This window comes from Chlamydomonas reinhardtii, chromosome 12 (genome assembly GCF_000002595.2).
Source record: "Chlamydomonas reinhardtii strain CC-503 cw92 mt+ chromosome 12, whole genome shotgun sequence".
Classification (NCBI taxonomy): Eukaryota; Viridiplantae; Chlorophyta; class Chlorophyceae; order Chlamydomonadales; family Chlamydomonadaceae; genus Chlamydomonas; species Chlamydomonas reinhardtii.
Genome location: NC_057015.1, coordinates 2,328,540 through 2,345,775, shown reverse-complemented (window position 1 = coordinate 2,345,775; position 17,236 = coordinate 2,328,540). Strand labels below are relative to the sequence as shown.

The window sequence follows — 17,236 nt, the reverse complement described above, 5'->3', positions numbered from 1 at the left end:
AGGAGGCAGTTGAGGTGATGGCTTATAGAAGATTGATAGCAACCTCATGAGCACGGTGCTGGTTAAATCGTGCTCGCTCCCACGCACAACGGTCGGACGAGCTCTGAACGACGGCGATTATTCCTACCTCGCTGATCGCAAACTCGAAAATGCACATCCAACGTTTGACTGATGTTTGCATGTTTCTTCGCTAGGTAAAGAATTGATGCTGCTGTCGCGATCGACTTGGCCTGAAAGACCGTCTCACACGCGACAGGGCCATAAAGCCCTCAAACTCTTGACCGCTTTCAAGTACCTTGACCGGTGCCTGTGGGAGGACTTGATGGCTCAAAGTTTCAACGTCAGTCAGTGAGCCACCATCTTCTTTCAGCAGTGGCAGGGCAGGTCCTTTCGCAGGCAAAGAGCAAGCACGTAAACCAGCATCTGCTGATATAAAACAGGTGCGGCAAGCCTTGAATTATATCAACGGCGGCATTTGCACACTTGCGAACGCGTTTGCGCGCGAACTAGCGCTGACGCATACAGGCGATGTCCAGCTATTGTTGAGCTCATGTCGAACTCGTACACAGGCGCTGGGGAGCTGGCGCAGCGTGGCGGAGGTACTGCAGTAACCGCTTCGCGTTGGCCATGGACAGGTACGCACGGGCGTTCTGGGCGCCAACACCTTACTCGTAGCTCTAAAACGCAAGCCCGTAATTAGGTCTTGCATATATCCCATCGCTTTATACTTAGTGACGGCCTCAAAGCTTGCCGTCACCGGGTTATGCCGCCCTTACTTTAAGCCCCGGCGGTGCCGCACCGGCGGCGTTGGAGCTCGCTGCCCCAGTTGTCTGGCGACGGCCCAAATCCTGACAGCACTCGAAGCACAACGAGCACGACAGCTCTTCCTGGCTCTACGCTCCTGTTCCTCCACCCACGTTGCACTACCTGTACACCCGAACGCACGCACCCCCGCCCCTTGGTGACTTCCCACCTCTCCGAGCTAGCGTGGGGGCGCTCATCTGTCCGCAGGGCTTGCATACGTTTTACGAACCCACCCGCACCTCCCCTGATCCGCTTCCCATTTTCGCCCCCTCTCTCATCCCCCAGCCTTGCCTTCCTGCCACGGCGGTCCATCAGCCTCGTCCTCGGCATGCCGACGTTGCCATCCATCTCGGAGGCTGAGGAGGACGGAGGCGACGGAGCCGACTGGAGCTGGGACACACGCAACGACGGACTCCACGCACACTCGCCCATGATGGCACGCGGAGCCATGACAACAACCGGTCTCATTGGCGGTGACGAGGGACTCAACAATCTAGGCCACAACGGCAGGTGGGCCCCAGGCAGTGTTGAGCCCATGGTGCTGAGCGAGCCTGGAAGCACCAACAGCAGCAGCAGCCAAACCCGGCGCTGGCAGCAGCTGCGCCAGCGGAGTCTGTCTATGAATGCGGCGGCACTAGGTGCTGCCGCGGTCAGTGGTGAGCTCCGGAGCGCGGATGGAGTCGGCTGCTGGGAGCCGCAGGGGCGCCGGCGCTCTCTACTGCACCCGCTGTCGCCCGGCAGCAGCAGCAGCAGCAGCAGCAGCAGCAGCAACGCCGGCGGCGGAGACGCAATGGATGGGCGGCACGAGGTCTCTCCTGCCGGCGGCGGCGGCGGCCAGTGCGGCCGCCGCAGCCAGACTGTGATCCCCGGTGCCCCGGTACTGCCAGTGGCGAACAGGACCAGCAGCAGCAAGGTCGGCACCACCAGTGGGCGGCACGCCGGCGGCATCTACCATGGCGGAGCTGGCGGGCTGGTGGCGGCGGTGGCTGCCGCTGCCGCCAGCGGCCGCGCCGGCACCGGCCCCAGCAGTACACACAACCCGCACGGCGCCCGAGCTATTGCCTCAGTCCTCACGGTGCGGGAGCGCTAGGGCGTATATATGGCCCACGGCTAGGCCCACGGCTTGGTTTGCCTCCCACCTGCCTGTATTATTGTAGTCCCCATTCCATCCCCAGCGTCTAATCCGATCTGTGTTAGAAAGCACACGGTCGGTGTGTGCCTCTCTCCAAACGATTGCTGGTGTTTTTTTATTGCGGGAATCGCTGCCCTCACGCTGCCCACCGTACTGGTCCCAAACAACCGCAGCACGCCCAGCGCCTGGCGGACGTGCTACGTGCTGAGAATGAAGCGCTGCGGCTGCACTTGGCACAACTGAACACAGCGCTAGGTGAGAGTCTGTGCGTGCGCGTGTGCGTGTGCATGCTGCTTCCATTGCGATAAGCTGCCAATGTGCAACCTCCATGTTGATATGCACCAAGTGCATGGCTGCAATGTGCAGCATACGGTATCCAACCAGAAGTAAGAGCCCGCCGTACATGTTGTCCACTTCCGTACATACGTACACATTGCACGCCGTTGACACGTCACGTGTGTGTGTGTGTGTGTGTGTGTGTGTGCGTGTGCGTGCGCCGTGTCCCCCGCCTCAGCGTCCCGGGAGCTCGCCATCCGGCACATCAAGGAGGGCCTGCAGGTGGAGGTCGCGAGGCCGCACCCGCAGGCGCCCGTCAGGCCTCCAGCGAGGGATGCCACCGGCGGCACAGCTGCTGCTGCTGCTGCTGCTGCTGCTGCTGGGACACGACCATCTGCAGCGGCGCTGCCTGCCGCCGCCGGTGCTAGCTGCCGTGGTCAGGAGCGTGGTGACGGAGGCGACAGCAAGACCGCCGGCATGACCCTGACGACGCCGTCGCAGCTGCAGCCTGCACGGCCGCCGCTGGCGTCGCCCACAGCGGCTGCCGCCAGCAGTGCCGTTACCGGCCATGGTGGCGTCCTGGCAGCTGTGGAGGGGGCGGCAACCGGTGATGGCGGCGCGCCGGCGTTCGCGGTGCGCACCCCTTCCAAGCCACCGCCGCCGCTGCTGCCTGCTGGCGGTGGTGGCAGCCCCTGCATTAGCCCGACAGCGGCGGCGGCGGCGGCGGGCGACAGTGGCCATGCCGTTCGCACGACAGTCGCTCGCACCGTGGTGCCCACCTTCCATGCGGCGTTGAATGCGGGGGCTTGCTTCGGCGGTGGGGGCGGCGGCGGCGGCGGAACCTTCGCTGCCCCGGCCTACTCGTCGCCCGCCGGTGCGGCGGCGGTCCGTGTGCAGTCATGCCACCACAGCCGCCGCTGCCTGCTGCCCTACCTTGAAGGCTGCGTCAGCGGCGGACCCATGCAGCTGCCTCATCAGCGACAGGTGCCGCAGCCGCCGATGGCGACAGTGGCGATGACAGCAGCACCGGCGCCAGTACCCGCACCAGCAGAGTGTGCCGTGTCAGGGCCTCAGTCTCCGCCAGTCTCTCCAAACCGCCGCCGCCACAGCAGTGGCGGCAGCAGCGGCAGTAGCGGCAGCCTCGCTTGGCATGAGCATCTCGGGGCAGCGGCGGGCTCCAACCATACCAAGGCGCAGCCGCCGCCGCAGCCGGCTCGTCCGCGCTACAGCTGGCGGCGCCGTAGCAGCAGTGGCAGCGGCGTCGCGGCGCCGCCGTTGGTTGCACAGGTGTAGACGGCCGTGCTGGTAGTACGGTACACCCGGCAGTGCCTGCTCCCATGCTCCCATGCTCCCATGCTCCCATTTGAGTAACTTGACAGCTAGCCAGGCCTTGAGCTGGGCTCACCTATCCAGCAAGGTTATCCTTTTTTGTTTCAGGCGCCAGCTACTACGGGCAGCAAGGGTCACCGGGCTACAAGTTAGGCGGCGCATTACTGCCGCTGCAAACCTGCGGAGCGCCCACTCCTCGTCTGCATACCGCAGGTCCCTCGCATAGCGCAAAGGACCATTCAGCATGCATCTTTGCTTGCATCGTTTGCATCGGCACGCTGGGTGCCTTTGTTGATGGCGCAAATCGGCGGCGCACAGCGCCACATACAGTACCCCTTCGAACAGCGCCATGCCTTCACTGCAAAACATACGCGCGCGCAATGTGGTTTGTCGCTCTCCCCAACGCCGTGTAGCCATCCATGCACGTACATCGCCACCAGCACTTAGCTCCAATGCATTTTATTATACCGGTTTATGCAGTTCATGTATGTAATCAGTATGCGGCGCCCACAGTTTGATGGCTTGATGATTGATGCGGAAGGGTCAGCAGTCTGTGGCCGGCCGGGCGGCAGTCATGCACGCGGCGAACGTGGGTGATGGCGCACCGTGCCCGTGCTGCGTGCCTGTGGATGAGATGAGTGTGTGATGAGTATGAGATGGACCTTGACGATTTGCCATGCACGTGGAACATGTGTGTGGCGTGGCTGGGGGTCGATACAGTAGCTGGGATAGCTATCGCCGCATGCTGCGGTGTCAGGCGGGGTTCTGCCGTGCTGTGCGTGCACTGAGCCACTGCGATGGAAGAGTAGCAGTATCTGATGATAGTTGTATTCCCCATGTATGTCTAATGCTCGCCAGCGTTTTCATCTGTCAGAGGCGCTGGGATATCAAGAAAGCGAGATGGCAGCGGTAACCGTTGGGACTCAGCGGTACAAGCAAGCTAAGGATAATCATGCACCAGCATGTGCTGGTATAGAGGGCCCGGCCCTTTCCTCGAAAGACTACTGAATTACATGAAGCTAGGGAAGGCAGGAAAGAGGTCTTTGCAACACACGCCGGAATGCTTGGCGTCTGTACGGTTCACGCGTGCCTCTCACTTCTGCTGATCAACTGGATGAATTGGTTCTGATGGCGCCGCACGCATGAAGCGAGTTAGGCGGGACGGGCGGGAAGTGCTAATTGGTTCTGATGGCGCCGCACGCATGAAGCGAGTTAGGCGGAAAATGCTTACAGTGATATCATGATAAACGTTTATGCGCTGACTTATCGCAGCGCAGTGGAGATAAGTCTAGTTATTGCGACATAACTGCCGTGTTGCGTTAGAGTCACGCACGGCGCAGGACGCTCGGGTACGTGCCTGTGCATGGGGCCGAACCGAGCTGGGTCTTGTACGCGTCAGGAGCACACGGCGCCTTATCTGCCGTTGTGCTTCTGTACTGTATTTCGGATCGTCCCTCTGCCGGGACGGTGACCTCAGTGTGTCGCACTTAAACGTTCCCTACATTTCTGGACTTTCTTTGCAATCCTATTATACCTGGTTCTAACTATACTTTACCATGTATGGACCGAATAAGCGTTTAATATATACTCAGACGGAGTTGCAGCGTTTTGTTGCGCGATCCTGCTCAATGGAACCCCTTAGCTTGATCACGCTCGCTCTCTGATCGTAAGGGAATGCCCTTCGAAGCTTCTCTGGCGCTTTGAACCACGCTTTGGTTCGGGGGCCGCATTCGGGAGCAAATCGGAGCAGAGCGGAGCTTTCAAGCGGAGCAAAGGCGCGCGAAGCGTTGCGGACAAGGCGTTCGGCAAGTCACTGAAAGCAAAAGGGCATGCACAGCTGTGCGGGCGGGCTACTTGCTTGCCATGCGCGGTCCTGCTTGCCGTGCCTTCGTGTCTACCCGTCGCTTTGCAGTTCACAGCTTTGTGCAATACCTTTCCACATCTTCCATTGTGCCACCCCCACCTCCCCAAGACCCTCAGGACTTTTGGCGCGGTACTTCTCCTGTCTGCCTATCCAGGCCGCAGGGCCCGCGTGCCTTGGGGAAAGGGCGTGTGTGCCGTTGGGATCCGGCCTGTGCGCCGCAAGCAACGGGCTTTGCGCCCTTGCCTTATGGACAATGGACGGCATACGTGCCCTTATGATACGGCCTGTGTGCCGCAAGCAATGGGCTCCGCGCCCTTGCTTTATGGACAATGGACGGCATACGTGCCCTTATGATACGGCCTGTGCGCCGCAAGCAATGGGCTCCGCGCCCTTGCTTTATGGACAATGGATGGCATACGTGCCCTTATGATACGGCCTGTGTGCCGCAAGCAACGGGCTCCGCGCCCTTGCTTTATGGACAATGGACGGCATACGTGCCCCTATGATACGGCCTGTGCGCCGCTAGCAACGGGCTCCGCGCCCTTGCTTTATGGACAATGGACGGCATACGTGCCCTTATGATACGGCCTGTGCGCCGCAAGCAATGGGCTCCGTGCCCTTGCTTTATGGACAATGGACGGCATACGTGCCCCTATGATACGGCCTGTGCGCCGCAAGCAACGGGCTCCGCGCCCTGGCTTCATGGACAATTTACGGCGTACGTGCCCTCATGATACAGCCTGTGCGCCGCAGGCAACGGGCTCCGCGCCCTTGCTCCATGGACACTTCACGGCGTACGTGCCCTCATGACACGGCCTGTGTGCCGCAGGCAACGGGCTCCGCGCCCTTGCTTCATGGACAATGCGCCGCGTACGTGTTCTTATGATACGGTCTGTGCGCCGCAAGCAACGGGCTCCGCACCCTTGTTTTATGGACAATTCACGGCATACGTGCCCGTATGATGTGACCTGTGTGCCGCAAGCAACGGCTTCGCACCCTTGCTTTTGGGTAATAGATGGCATACGTGCCCTTATGATACGACCTGTGTGCCGCAAGCAACGGGCTCCACACTCTTGCGTTGTGGATTATAGACGGCATTGAAATGCTTACGTGCCTTCGTTGTACATGCCTTTGCGTTGTGGACAATGTGTGGTCTGAGCGCCACGTTCGGATACGGCGTGTGTGCCGCCAGCAACAGGCTTTGCGCCTCGCATCATGTGTCTTGCGATATGGCCTGTGTGCCGCATGCAATTATGCTGCCTGCCCTGTCGTTATGGACGCTTCGACTTGTTGCGTGCCCTGCTGCGTGCCCTGTCGCAATACGCCTTGAGTGTACCGTGCACGGCAAGCCTGCGCCTCGCTATTGCTTCGTGTTGACAACGGAGCGGGCTTACGTGATCATGCGTCACCCTGTACGTCTTGAGGTCCGCACGCACATCATACTATCACGCGGCATCACCCTTGTAGTTTGGCTGACGCACCCCAAGCCAACCTATATGCATTCGATGTGTGCGCTAGGCCCAAGTGCCGAATTTGTTTTTCCGGATATTTCGCCCTCAGTGAGCGATGTGGAGTTTTGTGCAGTTCGGCCAGCATGCTATGCCCAGCCAATAACAATACCGCATGATGCATAACTATACCGCATGACGCATAACTATACCGCATGACGCATAAACATGCCTTCGTGCCCTGCACCAGGCATCGGACGCTGTGTCACGCAGTGAGCCCGACCCTGCGCAACCAACATTTTGTTGCGAGATACGGTCGGAGCTGGGATTACAGCCTGCCTGGTGGGTTTGGATGGCGCCCGTGTGTTGGGCTGGGCTGTTGCTGCTCGCGGTGGGGCCCACCACCAAGTCACGGCACCCATCCGCCCTCCCCTCTTGTTGGCCCACCCGCCTGTACACATGCCAGTCACCCGCTCGCCATCCTGTGAAAGCGGGTAGCCGACTTGGCAAGCGCTTTTCCTGACACTTGGCGCAGGTTTGAGTGGGATACCAGAATGGTCTGAATGTAGTTGTTGGATAACCAGTACACTGCGGTGTGTAGCTGGTTAGCGGGAGTACCGTGCATGAAACACGCTACTCGACCCGCCATGCCCGCGCGATGGTACCACCAACCGTTCAACCCAGATCCATGCCGGGGTAGCATCGACCCCACAGTCAGACTGATAGCTCCTATCCAGGTGTTAGGCGCCATGTATGTATCTGTGGACGCGTCAAGCTGGCTTGTGCCGTAGCGTTGGCCGCCTGTATGGCACGGCATCTGTGTCACGTTATGGCCTCATGCTTACCGTAGTCACGCGGCTTGCGTGCTGTGCGGCACGCTCCCTGCCAATCCTTCAGGACATGTATGCATACATGTTACTTCGTCAGAGCCATAGCAGGGGCAGCGTGTTCTGTCAATGCCTCATGAACCCAGAGACCCAAGCCAACGTACGCATTAGTTCCGCAACGCACGTCAATGCCAACTGTATGTGTCGCCTGCCCACTCGCGAGTGGACGCCTAGGGAACCAACCTTGGTTCCTTTCAGCCCCGGCCTTACTTCACCCGGCGGGGCAATTACTTATCACCGAAGTGCTAGGAGCAGTGTGCTATATGTCATTACTATTAAGAGCGTATGGCGACACAGGCTCACATGTGGGTAGCCAGGCTGACAGTGCCCTGCGGGCTTGGCAGTCGGCAGGCATCCCAACTCAGCCCGGCCTCCTCACAGCAGTACCACGACGTGCCCGTACGTGGTCGAGTGCGGAGTTTGGCTGCCGGCGTGGCTGTATCATCTCTCACATTGGATGACCCATCCGCCACTGCTGTTCACTACTGGCACGTCCCTCGAGTCGCTCACCCACCGGCTCCGCCCAGCGTTCGCTCCCTTTGGCTGGGCCGGGGCCCGTGGCGCATCCAACCCGCCATCGCGGCCCCGAGTGCTCCTTATTTCCTCCCATCACTACGCCTTCTATCACTATAGATACATTGCGCGTTCCACGCGTGCCGGGTATCCTTCACCCCTCCGCGCCGCTCGACCAGGCCAGCCTTGCTGGGGTTGCTGAGGTGTTACCCTTCATGTTGCCCTCCCTGCTATTACGGTACACCCCACAGCTGCCGTGGCGTACGGTATCGGCACGTACGGGACATTGTGTGCATGCATCCCCGCGGCGTTTGGAGGCAAACATTCACGTGCGCGCCTGTCCTGCGTCCGCCGGGGTGATGCTATCTATGGGTGTACCTACTGCTTGATTGGTAGTGACTCTTATGCAAGACACTGCAAATCTCAAGCATGGCACCTAGCTAGCAAGAAAGAAATTAGTGTTCGTGGCCATGCTGCACGGCTGGGCATGGCTGCCCGCATCCTACACCACGACGGCGCGGGTGAAGGGCAGGTTGCCGCGCGTGACTCGCGTACGTAAAACCGCTCTAGTGTTGCAACTCGCGCCTTCTCCTGCGTGGCGCATGTTGGCTAGCCTGTCCCAGCTTCGAGTCACGACGTTGTTATTATTCCCAAGGTTGTTCCGAGCAGCCTACAACGTCAACACGTGTTATGGCATGGCCCTGGGGGCCGGTAGAGAGTACCGAGGTCTCCAGTGGTTCGTGCCAACACGTGCCAACACGCACTGTTACCTTTCCTGGGCACACGGACGGCCACAGCTGCCCACAAGCCACACACCTGAACAAGGATGCATGTGTTTCCCTGTAACGCCCCGGCGTCGTCTGCATGGCTGGCGCACGCGGGACAACGCATGTGTGTTTCTGTCGTGGCCATTGGTGCACCTGATACGTTTGTGAGTCTGGTATCATGGCCCTTGCAAAGCCAGTCGTGTTCCTATTGCTGCTTGTCTTCTGGTAGTGACCATTGGCCGCTCATGACCGACGGAGTGTGGCGCTGTCAGGCCCCGCGTTGGCGTCGCCCTGCGCCTGCAGCAGGTGCCGGCGGCGCCTCCGGCGGCGCTCATCCCCGCGTGATGGTGCTGCTCGTGCAGCCAATATCCCCAAGCACGAAGCTCGTTCTATTGACCGCTGTTGAGTGTGCAACTAGGACCGTACGTTCGTGCGCAAGCTAGGCGATGGGCGGAGCGCTCCGCGGTGTTCGAGACACATGATTTCGGTAGCGCAAGGGCACGAACGCCACCGCCATCACCGCCGACCGCACCTTGGTTTGCATGACCGGCCGTTGGGCCAAGCGCTTTGCGAGAAGAGCTGCATACGCGAAGCCAATCAAGCCCAGCCACCAGGGCTGCCGTCGCCCGCACCATGACCTCCCGGCGTTGAGGACTACTACCAAACTCTGGCAGCACTTTCGGCCACTAGTGCAACCTCAACACGGGCGGGCTGGGGCGGGCACGGCGGACTTGGTGGGGTTATCGGGAGCTGCGAGGCCGGAGGTAGGAGGCCGCTGAGGGCCACGAATGAGTTGCTAGGCCGCTTGAGGCATGAGTGGAGGCTATTGTCGGTTTGAGAGATTGGGATTGTCGTTTGGGGCCGTGGCGGTTTGTAACGCTACACGGCAGTAAGGAGTCAATAAGCAGTTGTTACTTCCTAGCGGCGTGGATGGCCATGAGAAGCGTCGAGGAAGCGAGATTATCGTTGACCAGAAAGGCAGAAACGCAGTGCCCAGGGCCTCGAGTGCCCTTGGCGCCTTGCAACCGGTAGTGAGAAAGCCTGGGAGTTGCGTATTTAGTGAGAACGGCGTGGTACCGTAGGGGCTAGTTATCATCAATACAACATGGCACGGATGTCTGGCCGTGGTGAGACCAGTGGGGCGGCACCAAGGGCGGCACCGGCGCTGGCAGGGGTGGGGGCACCCTCTGGGCGTTGGCAGCTGGCTGCCAGTGCCGCCCCTAGTTCATTGGAGGCGAGACATAGCCCCATGTTCGCAGAAAGGTAGAGTGCACACCAGGATTGCGCAAGTTGAGTGCTGGCCGCGGCAGAGTGCTGGCTGCGGCAAGCAGCTGGCCAGGACCGGCCGGGAAGTGACCCGGCGGGTCGGCCGCAAACTGACGTGGACTGCGCTTACTAGCGTGCCTATGAGCAACTGCATTGCCACAGGACGGGTTTAGGCGAGGTCCTGTCGGAGTTTGGCACCAGCGATGGGCTTCGGCTCCGGCCCTTCTCTGGGCTGGCAAGTTTAGCCTAAACAAAATTGTTTGCACTAGAGAAATTGCAATAGTGCATAGTAGAGTAAAGCTAGGTTGCTAGGCAAGTTCACGTATTTGTTTTACAGTCGCTAGCTCAAACACCCATCGAGCAAGCCCAAAGAGTTGAATTTTGTATATGCTTTAGCGAAACAATTCTGGGCTTGCAGAATACAGGTCTTTCCGGCATAGCCGACTCGAATCGCAAGCATGCGGGCTTTGCAGGCGCAAACTAAGCTTCGGTGAGCTGCAGAACCACGCCGGCAGTAAGAGGAAGTGTGGAGGCTTACCACCTCATGCAAACGCGCAGGCAACCACACGCGCAATGTGCTGGAGCCGCCCACATTGTTGTGGCGAAAAGGCACGCGTGCGTGGTGCAGCCCGCGCGCGATGTCTCCGCGCGGGCCACGAAGACGATATCGCGTGACTGGGATGTGAGTTCTGGGTTCACGGCGGTTCTGGGCGACTTTGGTTGTGGTTGCCGGCAGTCTCGCAGCTCGGTGCCCTTTCTCCACGTACTGTGACTTCTCCAGGGCTCGCCCCCTCCCCACATGCGCTTCAGCCTGAACAGCCCCGCGTCCCCCCGCCCTCCATTTTAACTCCATCTGCCTCACCCCAAACCCGACGCCATGCATAGGACCTCGCAAACGCGGTGCCACGCGCCAACCCGGAGAAACGCGTGCTGCAGGTGCGCGTGTGCGTGTGTGTCTGCTGCATGCGTGCATAAGCATGGGCAAACAGGCGCAAGTGGTGGCCCCTGAGGGCCTGAGGCATACAGACTGGCACCAGCTCCAGGCTGCAGGTGGTCTCGGCTGTTGGGCCCAGGGGTGGGGGTGGTGGGGTGGGGGGTGGGGAAGACAGCAAAGCACGTTGGCGGCAACCGCTGTGCCTGTCAGGGGGTGCCCCGGCCCTGCCATCCGTGGAATTAGATATCTATGGGGGGCAGACGTCCATGGGATTCAGAACTGGCGCAAGCGGTGGCCCCTGTCGCCCCAAACCTCAACCCCCGTTCCCGAGCACAAACCCACACACACACACACACCAACCCGCCCGCCCCCGCCCCCCGCCCGCCCCCGCCCCCCGCCCGCCCCCACCCTCCCCTTGTGCTCCAGGACATCAACTTCCGCGAGTTGGTGGAGCGCTGCACGGACTGGCACCAGCTGCAGGCGCTGGAGGCGGACCTGCGGGAGAGGTGGGCGGGGGGAAGGAAGAGGAAGGGGGAGGGGAGGAGCGGGAGGGAGAGGAGCGGGAGGGAGGAGCGGGGCAGGTGGTTCCCATGGCAACAAAGGCAAGGACGGGGAGAGGAGGGGAGGGTGGAGGAGCGGGAGGAGCGGGAAGAGAGGGAGGAGCGGGAGGAGGAGCGGGGGGAGAGGTGGGGGCGTGGCGTGGCGTGGTGAGAGTGGCCGGGTGGGTGGCTGGGGGGGGGACAGGAAGAGGCCAGGGAAGGGCAGGGGTCGTGTGGGCAGGCACGGATGTGGTACGGTGCGATGGTGGGCAGAAACGGGTACACCGCCAGTCACACACATACACGCGCACACGCTCGCACAAAGGCGTGCTGGCCATTGCTTGTCACTTGAACACTCCCGCTATCACCCAACCCCAGACTCCCACACATTCCCGCCCACACACTCTCTCTCGCCTACACACACACTCCCGCCCACGCACACTCTCTCTCTCTCGCCCACACACACTTTCCCAGGTACGACCGCCAGGGCGGCCTGGCGGTGGCTGTGGTGGTGCGCGCCAGCGAGCTGCTGGACGTGGAGGCGGCGCCGGCGGCGGAGGTGCGGGCGCTGAGGGACATGCTGGCAGGCAGTGTGGCGCCGTTCATCGCCAACAAGGGCGTGCTCAGGTGGGTAGAGTGGGGTGGGGAGGAGTGGGGTGGGAGGAGGGGTTGTAGTTACCAGCCCAAACTAAACCGAACCCAATGCAGTAGAGCGAGGCGGAGAGCGTGGAGAGTGTGGGGGAGGGGGGAGAGGGGAGAGGGGGAAATAGGTTGTTCCAATCGTAATGAGACCAAGGCCCAGGACCAGCGTATAGAGCGGGAGGGGAGGGGGCATGGGGGGTTGCAAGGACGTTTGCAAAGATGTCTGGAAAAGCGGTACAGGATGCACTGCAGACTGCAGACGAAGTCGTGGGGGGGGGGCTTGGGGGTGGCGGCGTGGGGTTAGCATGGGGCTGGAGAGCGGAGGACTAGGAGTGGAGGGGGCGGGGTGTGCGGGGGTGCGAGGGAGTCGGGACCCAGCCAGGCGGGTGGGGTGTACTCCACTGGCCACTGCTGCTCAGTCCTCACGCACCTACCCTACATCGCCCCCGACATGCCCTGCACCCTCCCTCACACACCCGCCTCCCCAACCACACCACCCGCCTCCCCAACCGCACCACCCGCCTCCCCAACCACACCACCCGCCTCCCCAACCGCACCACCCCCTGCCGTGTGCCCCCTGCCCCTCCACTTGTCTACCGTCTACCACTTCCTTAACTAATCATGAATGTCATCCCCCCCCAGGTTCAAGCCCACAGTGGTGCCCACGCTGCTGTCGGCCCTGGCGGCGCTGCAGTACTCGGACCCCAAACTCAACGACGCCCTGCTCAAACTGCTCGAGGTGAGGCCGCGCGTGTGCGACTGCCTGCGCGACTGTGCGCGACTGTGCGCCCTCCCCTTCCACTCCCCTCCTTTACACCCACATTCTGTTCCCAATGTCTTAACCTTGCAACCCCTCCCTCTTAAACCCACATCCTGCTCCCGATGTTCCAACCATGCAACCGCGCCTTCACACCCACGATGCACACAACACAGAGCGGTGTGGAGCAGATGATGGTGCAGCCGGTGGTGTCGTCCGCCGCCGCCGCCGCCGCCCTGGGTGCGCGGCTGCCTCCGGGCCTGCTTGACAAGCTGGTGGCGCGGGTGGACTTTGCGATGCGGCACCTGACGGCGGCGGACGTGGGCGACCTGGCCACCGCGCTGGCGCCCTACACACGGTGAGGGGGGGGAGGGCGGGGGAAGGGGAGCGGTGGTTGAAAGAGCGGTACAGGATGTACTGAAAATTGCAGGCGAAGTCGTTAGCAAAGGGGTGGTGGCGTTGCTGAGGGTGGAGGGTGGAGGCGGGGTGGGGGCACAAAGGCGGGTGGGGGCTCAGGAGTGCCGCAAAACACAAACTGGAAGAGAAGGGCTACAAAGCGCACAACCGCACAACACCTTCCTCCACCCACCCACCCACCCACTCATCCACCCTCCGAACCGCGCCCTCCCCCCAGGCTGCCCCCCAGCGCCAACGCCGTCTTCCTCTCCCGCCTGGCCGCCGCCGCCGAGCCGCACCTTGACGCCATGTCGGGCGAGCAGCTGGTGGACCTGCTGACGCTGCTGGTGCGCGGCGGCGGCGGCGTGGCGGGCGGCCTGTCGGCGGCCTGGCTGGGCAGCTACACGGCGGCGCTCACGGCGGCACTGCCCGGGCTCACCACCCCCAAGAGCTATGCGGCGCTGCTGTTTGCGCTGGCCAAAGGTGGGTGGGTGGGGGTTTGGAGGAGATTGGGTTGAAGGAGTGGAGCGTGGGCAGCACTTGGGCGGAGTGGGGAAGGTGCGGGGCTGCTGGTGGATTGGACTGGGTGGGAGTACGTGGCCGGACCCAATGCCCAATGGACGTGGCCGAACCAAATGACGAGGGCATGGGCCTGAACGCTGGGGGACGGGTACTGGTGGGACGGGCGAGGGACAACACACTCCACCAACCAACCAATACACACACACTCTCCCCCCACCCCCACCACGCCCCCCAGGCTCTCTGGCCATCACCGAGGACTTCCTGCAGGCGCTGCTCAACAGGCTGGCGGCGCCCGAGCCGCTGCCGCCCGCCCCTGCCGCCGCGCGCCGCCGCGCCGGCGTCACCAGGTGTGTGCGTGGGCGGCCGCGACTACGACGGCGACGGCGGGTGTCTGTCAGGGCAGTTGGGCAGTTGGGGAGGCGGACAGTTGAGGGGGAGGGGGCAGTTGGGCAGTTAGGGGGGGCAGGGGGGGCAGGGGGCGAGTAGCTCTGGGGTAATGGCAGGGGCGGTACTCTGGGGCAGGGCAGGAGGCAGGGGGCGCTTCAAAACGGATACCGTACGTGCTTTGCCGCCTGCCCTGCCCTACCCTGCCTACATGCCAGTCTGCAAGCCTGGCTTGGGGTCACACAACTGGGGGCCTTCCTCCCACCCACCACTCTCCCTCCTACTCCCTCACCCTCTCCCGCCCTCCTCCCTCCCCCATCAGGACCACCAGCCTGCTGGCCCGCATGCAGCCCGCCGACCTGGCAGTGGTGGCGGCGGTGCTGTCCATCTACGGCTACGTGCCGCCCGGAGCCGCCTGGGCCGACGAGTACCTGGGCGCAGTGGCGGACCGGGCGGCAGACATGCAGGCGCAGCAGGTGGGGCGGGGGGGTGGGGCTGTGTGTGTGTGGGGGGGCGGGCTGGTGGGGTGGGAGGGGGAATGGAAGGGCGTGGCCTGGCGAGGGCTGGAAGCAGGGTGCGATTGTGTGGGCGGCATGGCAGGTCGGTGCTCGGAGGGAAAGAGTAATGGTGATAGTAATGGTGACACTCGTCACGCTCCGCCTTCTCCAACCCATTCTCCAACAACAACATCCACGCATGCACGCACAGGTTGTGACCATCGTGGACGCGTGTGTGGAGCTGGGGCTGCCGCTTGATGGCGACACGCTGGACGAGCTGCTAGCGGTGGCGGAGGCGGGTCTGGACGCCCTGCCGCTGCCGCGACTGGGGCAGCTGGCGGCGGCGCTGGCGGCGGCGGGGCACAGCCCGGACGGCCCCTGGCTGCGGGCCTTCACGGCGGCGCTGGTGGTGGGTGCGGGAGCAGGGAGTGGAGTAGTGGGGGAGTGGAGGAGTGGAGGAGTGGGAGTAGGAGTGGGAGTGGGAGTGGAAGTGGGAGTGGAGTGCGGTTGCAGGGAGTGGGGGCGAGGGAGTGGGAGTGGGGTAGTGGGAATGGGAGTGGGGGTGTTGTTGCAGGGTGGAGAGTCGGGATGCGGGAGGCAGGGGCTGTGTCGGCGGGGTCTCATCACAGGCTGTGGGCGTCACCTGCTCCTGCTCTTGCCTGAAACCTCACCGCACCCTCCTCCCCTTCCTGCAGGCCGCTGCCGGTCGCGCCACGCGGCCCGAGCTGGCGGAGGTGGCGGCGGTGCTGCCGGCACTGGCCGGCGCCTTCCCGCCCGAGGGACCCGCCATCACAGCCGTGTTGGAGGCCATTCGGGTGCGTGTGCGGTGATTGTGCAGCATTCAGGGCCTGGGCGTGGGTGTGTGTTTCGGCAACTCAGGAGAGGCATTGTGACGACGGGCACACCGACGACAGCACCCGCAAGAAGCTAGCGCAACTGCCACTGCCACACCCCTGCCACACCCTCTGTCACTCAGAGTGCATCGCTGCCCTTCTCCCACGACCCACCCCACGCCATGCCTGATGCCTGACGCCTAATGCCTGATGCCTAATGCCTGGAACCCCACCCCGACCTTGCGGTACACCCTCCCTCCTGCAGTCCCGGGCAGCGGCGCAACAGGGCCTGGAGTCCGGCACCTGCGCCGCCATCGCGCAGTCGCTCACGCAGCTGGGCATGACGGCGGCGGCGGCGGCGGCCTACGTGGATAGCCTCAAGCCGCCGCCACCGGCAGCGGCGAAGCCGGCGCCGGCGGCGGCGCCGGCGGCGGCTTCGCCAAGGGCGACGACCGCGCGGAAGGGCAGCGATGCGGCGCCAGCACCAGCGCCGGCGGCGCCAGCGGCGCCGGTGGCGCCGGCCGCCGCCGCCAGCGGGAAGGGAAGGGCGGCAGCGGCACCGAAGAAGGTGGTGGAGCAGGAGGAGGAGGAGGAGGAGGACGAGTATGAGGACGAGGAGGAAGAGGAGGAGGTCGTCCGGCCGGCGGCGCGGCAGGTGCGGGCGGCGCGTCCGCAGCAGCCGGAGGAGGAGGTGGTGGTGTCGAGCACACGTGCCTCGACACGACGCCAGACGGCGGCGCCGGCAGCGCCGCCGCCCCCGCCGCCAGCGGCGCCGGCGGACGTGGATGACGGCTTCGTGGCAAGCACTCGCGCGCGCCGGCGGCGGTGATTGCCTGCTTCAGCAGGTTTCGGGTTGGGAGGGAATGTATGTTGGCAACAATAGTGAACGCATAGTTGTGCGCGGTCTCTGACATGACGTGACGTTTGTTGATAGGGGGGTCTGGGTGGTCACGAGCCCTGGATGGGAGTCTGCGGTGGAGCAGCGGCCGCAATAGGCTCCGTGACTGAAGCAGTGCAGGGCGCGGCGCTGTAGGGTTTCAAAGGGTGCTGCCGCGCGTTTTCTGTTATGTTACGATACACGCCTCAAATGGTTGATTGTTTTGGTGATGGCGGTAGTGGCGTTGCTGAGGGTTGGCGACTGGACGCTGTGGGCTGTAGGGACGAAGGAGTTGAATGCACGCTGACCCGCAGGCACCACACGCCTGTTCAGGCGAGAGCGTATGATTCTGTGCGGCTTCTGGCATGTCCGCATGGGATTGATAAATAGGTAGTCTGGTTCGGCCGGAGACTGTGGTTTGTGTCCCCCCTCACGTCCCTGTGGCTGCCTCGTCACGTGCCTAATACGCCACAGTGCCACACGCTTCAAATGGTTAACTGTTGGCGCAGGGTTGGCGTAAGCGGAGGCTGGCACGCAGCTTTGCTATGGGCTGTAAGAAGCTGAGAGCT

General features: G+C 62.8%; 2 protein-coding genes across 3 annotated transcripts; both read left to right on the top strand.

Annotated features, from left to right (window-relative positions):
- The first annotated feature begins 68 nt into the window (after nucleotides 1-68).
- Nucleotides 69-6,444, top strand: CHLRE_12g507556v5 (uncharacterized protein). The gene is made up of 4 exons (XM_043068184.1): nucleotides 69-635; nucleotides 1,090-1,879; nucleotides 2,110-2,191; nucleotides 2,451-6,444. The coding sequence occupies exons 1-4, from the start codon at nucleotides 628-630 to the stop codon at nucleotides 3,503-3,505; spliced, it is 1,935 nt and encodes a 644-aa protein (XP_042918181.1). The 5' UTR covers nucleotides 69-627; the 3' UTR covers nucleotides 3,506-6,444.
- Nucleotides 6,445-10,288: 3,844 nt separating this feature from the next.
- On the top strand, nucleotides 10,289-17,235 carry CHLRE_12g507550v5 (uncharacterized protein). 2 transcript variants are annotated; one of them, XM_043068183.1, is made up of 13 exons: nucleotides 10,289-10,776; nucleotides 10,845-10,968; nucleotides 11,172-11,222; nucleotides 11,647-11,726; nucleotides 12,234-12,386; nucleotides 13,044-13,140; nucleotides 13,335-13,516; nucleotides 13,793-14,037; nucleotides 14,312-14,423; nucleotides 14,783-14,936; nucleotides 15,169-15,366; nucleotides 15,653-15,772; nucleotides 16,056-17,235. In XM_043068183.1, the coding sequence occupies exons 1-13, from the start codon at nucleotides 10,745-10,747 to the stop codon at nucleotides 16,617-16,619; spliced, it is 2,112 nt and encodes a 703-aa protein (XP_042918180.1). In that variant the 5' UTR covers nucleotides 10,289-10,744; the 3' UTR covers nucleotides 16,620-17,235. The 2 variants fall into 2 exon arrangements, with proteins under 2 accessions (XP_042918180.1, XP_042918179.1); XM_043068182.1 differs by having other exon boundaries at nucleotides 10,459-10,776.
- The last annotated feature ends 1 nt before the right edge of the window (nucleotide 17,236 follows it).

Coding starts and splice junctions, on each gene's coding strand:
- CHLRE_12g507556v5 (XM_043068184.1), top strand. Junction 1,880..2,109: donor CTATTGCCTCAGTCCTCACG/GTGCGGGAGCGC, acceptor AAACAACCGCAG/CACGCCCAGCGCCTGGCGGA. Junction 2,192..2,450: donor ACAACTGAACACAGCGCTAG/GTGAGAGTCTGT, acceptor CCCCCGCCTCAG/CGTCCCGGGAGCTCGCCATC.
- CHLRE_12g507550v5 (XM_043068183.1), top strand. CDS start 10,745: ATGCGGGCTTTGCAGGCGCAAACTAAGCTTCG. Junction 10,777..10,844: donor CAGGCGCAAACTAAGCTTCG/GTGAGCTGCAGA, acceptor GCAAACGCGCAG/GCAACCACACGCGCAATGTG. Junction 12,387..13,043: donor GCCAACAAGGGCGTGCTCAG/GTGGGTAGAGTG, acceptor ATCCCCCCCCAG/GTTCAAGCCCACAGTGGTGC.